The following is a 12,570-nucleotide window of genomic DNA, read 5'->3' on the forward strand; positions in this document are numbered from 1 at the left end:
TTTGATATTTTTTTACAAAAGTCATGATTTCATGCATGATTTTACAAATATGGTTTTGCAAAAAAATAAGCAAAGGCTTGTAAATCATAAAATATATCTTTCAAAACATAATTTAATGATAAATATTGCCTACAATTGTGGTTCTCTTATATAATAAAATTCTTGTGGTTTAAGCTTATGTAAACTTATTGTCTCAATTCTCCAAAAAACTTGTTGATTGAGCTGCCACTTAGTAACTTTGTACAAATACTTAAGAAAAAAAGATTTTATACTTTTTTTTTCAAAATTTGTCAATTTCAAAAAATTAAAATTTAAAGCATCATTACAAAAAGTATAATGATATACAAAATTGAAACAAGGAGAATTCATGAATCATATCAAAGAAGGATTAAAACAAGCAAGAATTACACCCAATAGTTAATATAGAAAAGACTTTTCATTGGTCTCTACTAATCACCGTATTTGTCACCTCTCTAATGTTTCTTCCAAGACACAATAACTCAAAATAGAGCTGGTTCCCGAAGCCTTGCAACACGATGTTGTTGCAAACAAGCAAGAGCATTCAACAACAGCAGGACTTCATCAAGAGGTGACGAAACCATGCACAGCCGACTCAAATGCACACTAGCCAGCAAAACCGATGAAACAGTGAAAAGTATCACCCTTGAACCGCTGCTGGGGACCGAGCCCGGGTCACCTGCGTGACAGGCGGGAATACTTACCACCACTATAGTACAACGACCGGTTCAAACCGATTAAAGGTATACTGCACAAGCTAAATCTTTGAAATTTACAATATATAAATAGAAAGAAACTGATGACCACATCTACAGAGCCATTCCTAATCTCAAATGGGGGACTGACCTGTGCGACGGTGGCTCTGGCATCAAACCCGAACTTTCAGCGTCGCGTTTGATGCCTGATGTTGAGTTTTGTGCAAAAATAAAGACACCAGCACCCGAATTACCACTCCCACATTGAATTATTTCTACTCTGCTTGGAACCCATACACGCATACCCCTCGAGTAGCTTACATGTCGAGGCATTAACATGTCGAGAAAGCAAAAAGAACGCATTCGAGAAGCCACTGGATCTATATGAACTATCCTTGAAGTAATTCAATCGCCACGGTGCTGTCTGGCGGTAACATTTTAGGGTTGGCAAGGAAAGGAAAATAGCACCTTAGCAGCTGAAAGCGCAAACCCACCCTCGTGGTGCAGTTAACGAAGCTCAAATGCTATCAGAAAAGACTTCCTAGCAGCAGCGGGCAAACGGAACTACATCAGATCGTATCTCCCTCGATGATTCTGATTTCGAGCTCATCCGCCCGCATCCTTGTCGCTGGAAACTCCTCCACTATATCCACCACTTTAGTCGCCGAACCTCCCATCCAAGCTCTTACACGTGAACATTTCGCCTATCTGTTTCTGTGAAACCTGTGACCTACTCTAATACATTTGGCATACCCCGACCATATCAAGAAAAAAAGAAAAGAAAATGTAAAGCCTGTGTTTCATTGTTAGGCTTCACAAGTGGCAATGAATGTGACTTGTGTTTTATCTATTGAAAACATTTCATCACCTTCATCCACCGCTGTTTGAATGCTCGAAGCTCCTTAACTATCATAGAAGTGCGTGCAGCCCGCTCTCCAGTTGCCGTTTGAATATTTTTGAGAGGTTTCAGGTTTGTGGGGGCGTCACATCCCACGAGCACTTCGTAGACAATTTGTTGAGCATGTTTACTTGAGTGTGTGAGAGCTTTTTCATTTTGATGTCGAGGTTTTGTGAAGCGACCGCTGCCGGAGTGTGGGAGTTTTGAGTTGATAGAGTGATGGATGGTAGTGTGGGGAATGGAGGTGGTGTTCATTTCCTGGTGTTGGCAGCAGATGAGTGTGAAAGAACGGAGGATCTATTTCTTTTTGGATTGACGAGTTTCGGTGTGACGGTCTGCGGCTGTTGAGCGGGCGGCGAGATTCTTGTGTAGGTTTACAGTAACAGCTCCGGTGACTGTGGTCCATGATGGGGGATATCGGAGTGCAAATGAGGTACAGTGTAGTTACATGCGAGCAGATTGTCGTTTAAGAAGAATCTTGGGTTGGTGGTAATTTTTTCAAGCGTGGCGAAATGGGAAGTTTGGGGCAAGGACAAGTAGGAGGAGGATTTGGCGTGTACCAGCATGAAGCAATTTCGTCTGCCTTGTCCGCCATGTCCCTGAGGCCGTCGCGGCGAGACATTATCGTGATAGTCTCGCTGTCAGTTCTCTCGGCGTCGCTTCTTGCGGTCCTAACATCCAGGTGCATACTTGAAAGCATACTTTGATTATTAAGGTTCGTAGAGACGTTGGTTTTTAGGGCCTGCTACCCAAATGCCAGGTGTGTAATCCTGGTGTGTAGGACGTGATTATGGTTTTGGGTCTGGATTGGATCTGAGCACGTACTGGTGAGTACACCTGCTCTATGCTTTATACTGGTATTCAGTGCTTGTAGACAAAAGAAGTGCTCCCAATTGAAGTTAGTTTAGTCAAAGAACTCATCGAAGATTGGCTGGAGGAGATCACAACTGAACACCGCTTCGTGTTATTAGACAGTGCGCATTAATCTTTTATCAGTCATCTTCAGTTTTCAGCGCATATTGAGTGGATAGTTACATGTGGATGACTTCGTTACACTCCTCTCGAATTTCTGCTCTCTGGTTTGTAGTCAAGTTTTGTAAGCAGGGGAATGTACCAACATTGCGGCCTTACCCGTTCTACCTTTCTCGATTTTCCACTAATCTGATTACTTCTCTGTTAAGTTGTCGTAAATTTAGTTGTGCTACTGTAATTTGAAGCTGATGCATTTCTCTACGTTCTTAATGAATAACTCTCACGTAGCGATTAGAGTTATTCATTAAGAACTTGTGATTTTAAGATTTTTAACTGTTGAATCTTATTGTATGAAGTCGATCGAGATGAGCTTTTCAAATCGTGCATTATACTTCGTGCCCTCTCTAAATCCTACTCTAAAGCAATGAACAGGGTTTCCTTCTGGTTTTTTTTAACCCTCAGTAGGGTTTTTGATACGGTTTGGTCCATGGACACTTGCCTAGCGTTCGCTTAATAGGCTCATGATTGAACATGTTGGCATTGCAGGAGTGAGGTCGCAACTGCCGCATTTGCAGCAGTTGGTGTATCCGGAGAGATTTCCAGTGAGAATTTTTTCCCCACACTTCCGGTTGTTGCTTTGGTTAGTGGCTTGTTCAAATTTAGGAAAACGATTAATATAGACACTCTCTCATTGTTTGCATAAACACATAGAGTGGGTTGGGAAACTTGAGGCAAGGACATGCTCACTAAGGCATTTTGGGCACAACTTTATGTAATATGTATTGTGTAATCCTTCAAGTAACACTCTTGCATTTTTTATAAAATTTCTGACTAATATCTACTTTGGATGCAGTCATTGTGGTGCGAACATCACAAGCAGTTCTCACAATATTCTTTGCCCTAACCTTGAGTGCTCTTCATAAAGCAATTTCTCTTCAAGCTGCAGCTGATGCAAGTATGGCGAAAGCTGCCAGTGTGAAAAATGCAGCGGATGCGTCTTCGAATTTGACTCTTACAAAGCATCAGCAGGCCTTGCTTGGCTTGTCAGGGCTCGGACGCAAGAGTAACGTGCTTGACAAAGGCGTAGACTTAGCTAATGAACTGAAGGGTATAGGGGACGTGCGGCTGCGACCAACCAGGATGAATGCATCACCATCACAGCCTTCAGCTTCGCCGTCGCGTTCTTTGATGGTCCCATTACATCCAACGCAGAATAAAGGAAACAAGGGGGCATCAGCTTCTGATGCAGGGTTTCTTTCTTTGTTGGCTGGTCCTGTCTCATCTGTGTCTCCATCTAGTGCACTGACCAACCCTAAACCTTCCTATTTTTCTCAGGTAATACTCTACTCAAGACCTTTTCACTTTAAGTAAATGTGTTGTATTTTACATGGTTTTGGACCAAGTATGACGAGGATGTACGACTAGGTTGTTGGTAGGAGGATCTTCTCGCACTACTTGAAGAGAGTGAGAATGCCTATTGTAGTTTTAGATTATTAATTTTGAAATTATTATTACTGCCCAAAACTAGTTTTTCTACCCCGTCCTGATTCGAGTATGTTTCACAGGGTTCACCATATTCAAAACCTGCATATCTATCAAATCCAGTAGGGAGCCCACATGAGCTTCGTCCAACTCCTTGGTCTCGGCAAAAGAGCTTCAATCTAAAAGATGACTTCCAAAGTGAGGAGAAGTTGCAAAAATTCTTATCAGATACAGACACTAAAATGGCAGAAGGTGCTGGAATGACTGCCCTAGCTGACCAAGTCTGCATGACTCCACCTCCCACCATCCGTGGAGTTGCTAGCAACTTAACTACTCCAAGCCCTGTAAACGTACCTGTTTGCTTGAGCAGCCCTCGAGGGACTCCAGTTCGGGCGTTGCGTATGTCCCCCACTCAGAAAGGAGTTACGCCTCCTAAGAAGGGAGAGAAGGGAGAGAATGAATTGCCCAGTCCTATGTCTCTAGAGGAGGTAACAGAAAGACTCAGCCTTTTGGGGGTCCTCCCTTGCATTGATCAATGGAGAGATGCACTGCGCCAGTGGTTTTCAGAGGTTCTGCTGAGTCCTCTGGTCTACAAGATCGATTCGAGTCATCTACAGGTGTGCTCTGCTTCGTTGTTGCTGTCTGTTTATTCCTTTTCTTCTGATTATGATGAGTCTAGGCCCATCTTCATGTGAGTCTTTGTGGTACACATCTGAACAAGATGTCGTGTTTCATGTTGTAACAATCAGAGAATTGGGCAAGCCAGGGTTTTAGGTCTGCCTTTTGTACCACTTTCTATTTGATATGTAGGCTTCTTGCACATAGAAATGCGAAGCGATAAGCATCATCAAATTTGATGATGTTTTCTTCATCTCAGCATTGATTATACTACCGTGTCTATAATATTTTGTACGCTGAAAAAATTCATTAGGTAAGTGGCAGGTCAGTGCTATTAATTTAGAAGCGCCTTGCCGAGAAACAGTATTGTGCAAGTGAGGTATGTCAATTTGCATCCACATTCAGTCTCACTCTCTTGCAATTTGTGCCCATTTCTTGTATCACAGCTTGTTCATCGTGATCATATTGCAGGTGATGGCAGCAGCAGCAAAGCTAGGCCAAACTTTGACTGTTTCTCCAGTTGGTGGTAAATTAAGACCTGCTTCTGGTGATGGAGTGGCATCTGAGTGGCTTTCTGCAGCAACAGACGATGAGGCTATGCTGCATCAACTTCGTGCTGCTCTCTTGCAGGCTCGTGAAGCCACTCCTGGTGAGTTTCCTTAGTTATCTAGGTTGTCGTCATAACCACCTTAAAGAAGGTCGTCAATCTTCTGGAATAGCATCTTTTTTAAAATAATTCTGAAGTCAATGCTCGAAATTAGTGTTGATCGTTGTGATGTCTATTTGAGGCATTGTAAGATTCAAGGATATTGCTCATCCTTCTTTAATAGTGTTTATAGTCTCTTGATAGAGCTTCCTTACATTGTTTTCTTGCCAGAAATGGTTCAACGAGCACTTGATGAACTTCAGCTTTCTCAACTGGCTGATTTTTATATCGAGTTTGTTGCACCTTGCAGCTCCGCAGCCAGGGCTTTTCGGTCTTCAATCTTCAGGCAAGGAGCGTATCGTGAATCCATTGGTTCAGGAATGTCTGGATGCAGTTACTGAGCATCAGCGCCTTCGTTTACTCATGAAAGGAGAATGGTTCAAAGGACTTCTTCCTTTGAGCAATGTGAGTCCTAACGCCATTGTTCAAAGAATTAGAGGTAAGTCCATTCTTGGGTATCGCTTTCTAAGATTCAGTCGAGCTGTAAACCATGGTACTGTGCTGTGCTATGAGCAGATTTTAATCGTTCTTCAGAACCATGTAATACATCTTTTGTCTTCCAAGCAGATGTGACATAACTGGGTTTGGATATACGTTTGTAAGGATGTATTTCCTGCATCATAGATTGGATGCAAACTTGAGGAATCTTTCAACTTACTATTCATTGACTGAAGCACCTCTTCTAAGGTCTTTTTAAATACCTATGGTCTTTCCTTTGAAATGCAGAACTCTCTGAAGGCTCATGTGTGAAAAGGTACGACTTCATGGGCAGTGGCAGCAAGAAACCCAACGCTGAGCTCCCTTCTGATCCCCATCTTCTTCTCTATCTTTTCTGCGCCTTGTTGGAACATCCACAGTGGATGTTACACGTGGACCCGTATGGCCATTCCAGCATGCAGACAGGAACGAACCCACTTTTTCTGAACTCTCTTCCTGGAAACGAAAGATATTCTGAGAAGCATGTTGCGGTGTTGCCGAATGCTCCGGAAGCAATACCTGGAGGGGCGTGTGTCTTGGCTGTTGGCAAGCAAATCCCTCCAGTATTTGCCCTCTACTGGGACAAAAAGCTGCAGTTTTCTATGCAGGTGAGACTTGATTGACAGCTTCCTGTTTCTAACGTCTTGCACTTTAATTGAAACATTGTCAAGTCATTACCTTGGTCGTAACAGGTCTTGCCTTTTAATTTGTATACAGGGGCGTACAGCACTATGGGACGCAGTTTTGCTGCTGTGTCATCGAATCCAGATAGCTCATGGTGGCGTGGTTCGAGGAATAAGCTTAGGATCGCCAGCATACAACCTTTTGTCCGTTTTGGAGCCCACAGCACTTCGCAGTCCTCTTCCGTAGTCGAGTTTATGCCAACGGCTTCCAGTGCTCTCAATGCATCACTGTTCATTTTTTTGCAGAGTTTTCTTTCCAATGGTGATGGGCGCACAACAAAGAAATCTTCAGCTCAAAAAGTGGTGTGTACTATACTTGTCAGCTTAATCGAGCTCTACTGTTCAAAATTCTCATCTCTTGTAATTATTTTGTTCAATGTGAACAATAACTTTCTATTCTCAATCTATATATATATATATATATATATATATATATTCCAAAATAAGAGTGCAGCATTCTCAAACGAGATTTTCAGCAGAATCTGGGATTGTGAATTTTACAAAAGACCGATTTGATAACTGACCGATTTCACAGCATTTGAATTCGAGTGACAACTCTCCAAGTTTGTTGATCCACCCCGCCACCTCAAATTCCTCGATCTTGATGAATCAACACCGAAGACGTTGATATTTTATCCAATCAATCTAGCTGAACCTATGTTATCCTAAATGGTCGCTTAGTCCCTACACCTTTTTCCGTATGGCCAGCAGAAGTATAGGCTCATAATAATACAATGTGCAAAGAATTTTGTATAAGCACTTGAGCATTGAGTTGGTTTGTATTCCTAATTGTTTTGTGTTCAATATCAGGTAAATCCTAATATTTCTATTAGTTCCAAGCTTTAAAAAGTTTGAATTGAATGTTGAAAGTTAGCCTTTGGTACTTAACAAAAAGATATCCATATTTTACATTGGACTTGTAATACTTCTATAGAGATTTCTAATATATCAAAAATTATGAAAGTTTTTCTAAAAGTAAATATGTAAAACAATAATAATTTATTTAGATAATTCAAAAAAGTTTCAAACACTTTTAAAAATATGTCTTTAAAAATATAAATATATGATTATAAAAAATAAAAATAAAAAAAAAAAAAACCACAATGTATTTGGATAGTAGAAGTATATCATTAATAATAGCAACTAAAAAGAAAAAGACAACAAGGAAGTCTATTTGTTAGGGATGTAAATGATACCTATAATTACCTAAATAAAAAGAGCTAAGTAGAAATAACTAAAAGTAGATAAATTTGATAATATCTTATGAAGAAGCTTCTTAGAAGTTATATAGATGTATGTTTTGATTTTATACATATTTGTATGTAATTGGTAGACTGAAAACTTGGCCAACAAGTTGGCTACTTATTGCATATGTTGGCTATGTAGCATGTATATAGAAACTTATCTTGCAAACTAGATACATATTCTTTAAATTGGACACATGTCAAAAATCTCAATTATCCGAGACCATAACCTATAAAAACCCTCATATTCTTCAATATAACCACTTGATTGATATAAAATTTCTTGCACACATTTATAACAAGCACAACAACAAACTATCCAATTTTTATTTCTATACATTCTACGAAACTCACAAAATCCTAAAATTTGTGAACTTGTTTTTATTTCTCAAAATCCACACCTACCAAATACATTATTAACTTTGAAAATCCCTCAAAATTTCAATATTAATCCAAATGACAAGAAACAAACTTTTAAAAATATCTTCTAAAGTTTGCTCTAAAATCCCACTCTCCAATTTACAAAAGAATCTTAGAATTGCTTTAGGTAAGGAGTTTTGTGCCTTAGGGCCTGATTTCAACCCAAGTTAACAATTAGTTCTCTCTAAGTATCAAATTTTAGTAATTTGAGATAAGTTTTCTTTTTACCTATTTTTTATTCTCTCTTTAACATGTCTATTTAATTTTTTATCCTATTTATTTTGTTTTGGCTCATTTATGCCTCTACAAAGTAAATAGAAGTTCCTTCTACAAAAGGTAATATTAAGACTAAAATTTTTACTATCTTTTTATAATTTATCATTATATTTTTACTACAAATTTTTAGTAGACTATTCTATAATAACATCCATGTTTTTATTTTTTACTATATAGTCGTATTATCATACAAAAATGGCCATATTTTTAAAAAGTAATTAAAAAATAATTACAAAAATAAAACTCCTATCTTTACAATAATTAGCTACCATATGTACTACTGAATTCTAAAATCTTATTTGTATCATAGATTGGAATAATAAAAAATTTATTAATTAATTTTAATATGGATTATAAAATAATATTAAAGATTTATTTTTAGTAATTTTAAAAATAGATTCATTAAAAGAATTTATTGCTTGAGCTATTGCATGCAATAATTGATGTTTTGAAAGATGTCAAGAATGAAGATTTGAGTGGAGAAGAACAATTCAAGATATGACAATTATTCATAATTTTTTGAAAACTTATTTATCAAAGTCTAAACGTGTATAATATAATATAATATATTTTAAACTTCTTACTAAAGAAAAAAGACTTGATGTTGTTAAGAACAATTGTGCTTATATTGTAGAGTATCTAAGCACAAAACTCAATATTATCCAAAGAAGCAACACAATTACAAAACAAAGAGAATAATTGCTAAAGAAGACAATGTATTAAAAAACAAGTTTGTTCTTCTATAATATAAATTATACAATTGGAATCTTGTCCAACATCTATTAAAGGTATTTTTTTTTTTTTTTTTGATCTTTTGAACTATTTAATAATAAATATTTATTTAGGATAAAAATGAAAAAACATCTCTTTTATTAGATTTAGATGTTACAAATATAGATATTTATATAAATAAAAAGTATTAGGTAGAAGGTAAATAAACTTTTTGGAAGTTTCATAGATCTGTATTTGACTTTAGACATGTTTATAGTTGATTGACTAGTTAGAAACATAGCCATCAAATTAGCCAATAATTACATATGTTAATAGCTTATGGAATAAGTTAACTTAGTGGCACACAAATAAGAAGCTTATCTTTAAGTTAGACATGTATTGGAAGACCTATAGAATGTCACCACATAGCTCTTAGTTAAATAATATATATGGAGGTAAGAATGAAGCCTTCTTTCTTCTTTTCAATGCCTTTCTTGCTCTTAGTCGTCTCAAGAGTCTATATTCTTCTTATCTTTAGTCTTAGCCATTCTTATCACAATATTGTAATATTTTTTGGACAAATATTTATTCTTCTTGAGTTACATAAGATTTTTTTAAGATTCTTATTATTTTTAATCCATGTCCTTGATAATTTGACAAGAATAAAAAAATTATTTTTCATATTTTATATTTTAGAAGTAAATGGATTACCTAATTTTTATTATTATATTTGAAGATTGTAAACTATCTACCTTTAAATTAATATTTTTTATTTTTTAAATCTTAATTTTTTTCTTCAAGAGAGTGGATTATCCTTCTTTGTAGAAATTTTTATATGGCATTAAAGGTTACAAATTACTCTCTTTTAATTTAATTTGTGGATTTATTAAGTTATTTTAAATAGAAGAAAAAATCATGGATAATATATTTGGTAGAAGTAAGAATAGATTTGCAACTGTCGCAAATCTTCACAAACTTCTTAACACTCTCAAGGTGGAAATTTCATGCATCACCAATAACAACTATAAAAGTACTATTCCTACACCTATAGAAGAAATCCAGAATCTATCCCAAGAATTTATGCACTTAAAGCAAATAAATTGACTTCACAACTAAATTTAGGAAATATTACTATTATAAGTACAAAAAAATAAGGATTAGTATACTTAAGTAGTTTGATGGAATAAGATCAAAATTTCAAGGATTTTTACAATAAATCAAGTTCTGTCTAAAATTGCATCCATTCTAATACCTTGATGGATTTACTTAAGTTGGGTTTATATGTATAATTTTGGCTGGAAGTGTTCTCTTTTGGTTAAATTCCAAAACCTTGCTTGCAAAGTGGATTAGATTGAAAAAAAATTTATCAATCAATTTTGATATGGATTTAAAAAAAAAAAAAAAAAAAATCAAAGATTTATTACTTATAATATCAAATGCAAATTCTTTAGAATAATTCATTTTTCAAGCCATTATTTTTTAGCCATTATATGTGACAATCAACTATTTAAAAGGTGTCAAGAATAAAGATTTGGATGGAAAAGAACAAATCAAGTAATGATGGTAGTTCCTAAGTTTTTAAAAATCAAGTAGTTCCTAAGTTTTTAAAAATTTATTAATTGAGATTGGAACTAATGCAAATTGATATGATATGTTTTAAACCTCTTACTAAGCAAAAAAAAATATGACATCATGAAGAGGATTTGTGCTTATATTGTGGAGAAGCTAAGCATACTACTTAACATTATTCAAAGAAGCAATGCAATCACAAAATGAAGAGTACAATTGTAAACAAGAGAATGTATTGAAGCAAATTTCTCCAACTATAATAGTGATCATGCAGTTGGAATCATGTACAACACCAAGTAAAAGTCCTATTCTTTTCTTAGATCCTTCACCTTGTTTTATAATAGATATGTATTTAGGAACTAAATATCACAAAATCTTTATTTTTTTAGATTAAAGAGCTTTATCTTCTTTTATAGACAAAAGCTTTGTCAAAAAAATAAGAAATACCTATAGTCAATAAAATTAAATCCGTATATATAGAAGTCATAGATGGTCGTTTATTATCTTTTAGAGATATTATTTATGCGACTATTCTTTTGGATGTAGCAATTAAAGATTATAAAAGCATAGTAATATTTAATGTGATAAGATCTCCTTTTAACTTAGTTATTTTAAGATTATTGTAATTAAAAAAATATAATTCTTAGATAGATTGAATTTCTTATAATTTTAATTTTCTTATGATTTAATCCAAAAAAAATTTAGTCAAGTAAAAATACATAAGTTTAATATATCCAAACCTTATTAGTAGGTATGAAAAATTTTATGCATGCAGTAAAAAATAAGTTACTTATTATTATATATACCACTCTTATTTTTGATGGTGAAAAGATATCAAGTATTATTCTTAATTAGTATGAAGATTTCTAAGATGTTTTTAAAAAAAATAGTGTAAATATTCTTCTAAAGCATTAATTCTATGATTTTTTAATTAATCTTCAAGAATAAATTCAATTGCCATTTGGACCAATCTATAGCTTATTGCAAAATGAGTTGCTTTCAATAAAGGAATATATTGATAAGAACTTACCTAAAAACTTCATACACCATTCAAAATCTCTAATAAGAATTCTTATCTTATTTGTGAAGAAAAAAACTAGATCTTTGGAGATATGCATAGATTATTAAGGACTTAACAAGTTCACTATTAAAAATAGGTATTTCTTACTTTTGATTTTAGGACTTTTTGACAAATTCAAACAAGCAAAGATCTACATAAAAATAGATCTATAAAGAGGATACAATTTGATCTATATCAAAGAAGGAGATGAATAGAAGATTATTTTTTGAACTAGGTATAGATACTTTGAATATAATGCCATGTCTTTTGGACTCACAAATGCACCAACCACTTTTTAACATCTTATGAATGATATTTTTTATGAATTTCTTGATAGTTTTGTTGTTTATTATTTTATAAATATTCTTATCTATTCTAAGAATACAAAAGAATATGAATTTCATATTTTTCGTGTGTTATAAAAACTTAGAGATGTAGGATTATATGCAAAGATAGAAAAGTGTATATTCTACACAATTTAAGTTGAATTTTTAGGATATATCATTTCCAACAAAGGCCTTATGATGGATTCAAAGAAGATTTAGACTATCATATATAAGAAGATTCTAAAAAATAATAAAATATGTATAATATTTTTTAGGCTTTGCCAGTTATTACCAAATATTTATCAAGAATTTTATTTAAGTTGTAGTTCTATTTATATATTTAACTTCTAAAAAATAAATTAAGTGGAGTAAAGAAGTGAAAGTATCTTTAGATGCTTTGAAGAAAAAAATTATT

The 12,570-nt window shown here is 34.6% G+C and overlaps 1 protein-coding gene and 1 long non-coding RNA gene across 2 annotated transcripts; one reads left to right on the forward strand and one right to left on the reverse strand.

The window, feature by feature from the left end:
* Positions 1–372: 372 nt before the first annotated feature.
* LOC149988053 (uncharacterized) lies at positions 373–1,141 on the reverse strand. The gene is made up of 2 exons (XR_016505856.1): positions 865–1,141; positions 373–697 (listed from the first exon to the last, which is right to left on the reverse strand). It is a non-coding gene; the product is annotated as an uncharacterized LOC149988053 (long non-coding RNA).
* Positions 1,142–1,266: 125 nt separating this feature from the next.
* Positions 1,267–6,952, forward strand: LOC112289925 (uncharacterized). The gene is made up of 8 exons (XM_024535671.3): positions 1,267–2,293; positions 3,130–3,185; positions 3,437–3,918; positions 4,149–4,682; positions 5,155–5,332; positions 5,640–5,828; positions 6,116–6,474; positions 6,584–6,952. The coding sequence occupies exons 1-8, from the start codon at positions 2,124–2,126 to the stop codon at positions 6,734–6,736; spliced, it is 2,121 nt and encodes a 706-aa protein (XP_024391439.1). The 5' UTR covers positions 1,267–2,123; the 3' UTR covers positions 6,737–6,952.
* The last annotated feature ends 5,618 nt before the right edge of the window (positions 6,953–12,570 follow it).

This window comes from Physcomitrium patens, chromosome 12, assembly GCF_059467195.1.
Source record: "Physcomitrium patens ecotype Gransden chromosome 12, ASM5946719v1, whole genome shotgun sequence".
In the NCBI taxonomy this organism is placed as follows: Eukaryota; Viridiplantae; Streptophyta; class Bryopsida; order Funariales; family Funariaceae; genus Physcomitrium; species Physcomitrium patens.

Excerpts from the sequence above, each read along its gene's own strand:
- LOC112289925 (XM_024535671.3), top strand. The coding sequence starts at position 2,124 with ATGGGAAGTTTGGGGCAAGGACAAGTAGGAGGAGGATTTGGCGTGTAC. Across the intron at positions 4,683-5,154 it reads TCGATTCGAGTCATCTACAG|GTGATGGCAGCAGCAGCAAA; the intron begins GTGTGCTCTGCT and ends ATCATATTGCAG. Across the intron at positions 5,829-6,115 it reads CATTGTTCAAAGAATTAGAG|AACTCTCTGAAGGCTCATGT; the intron begins GTAAGTCCATTC and ends TTTGAAATGCAG.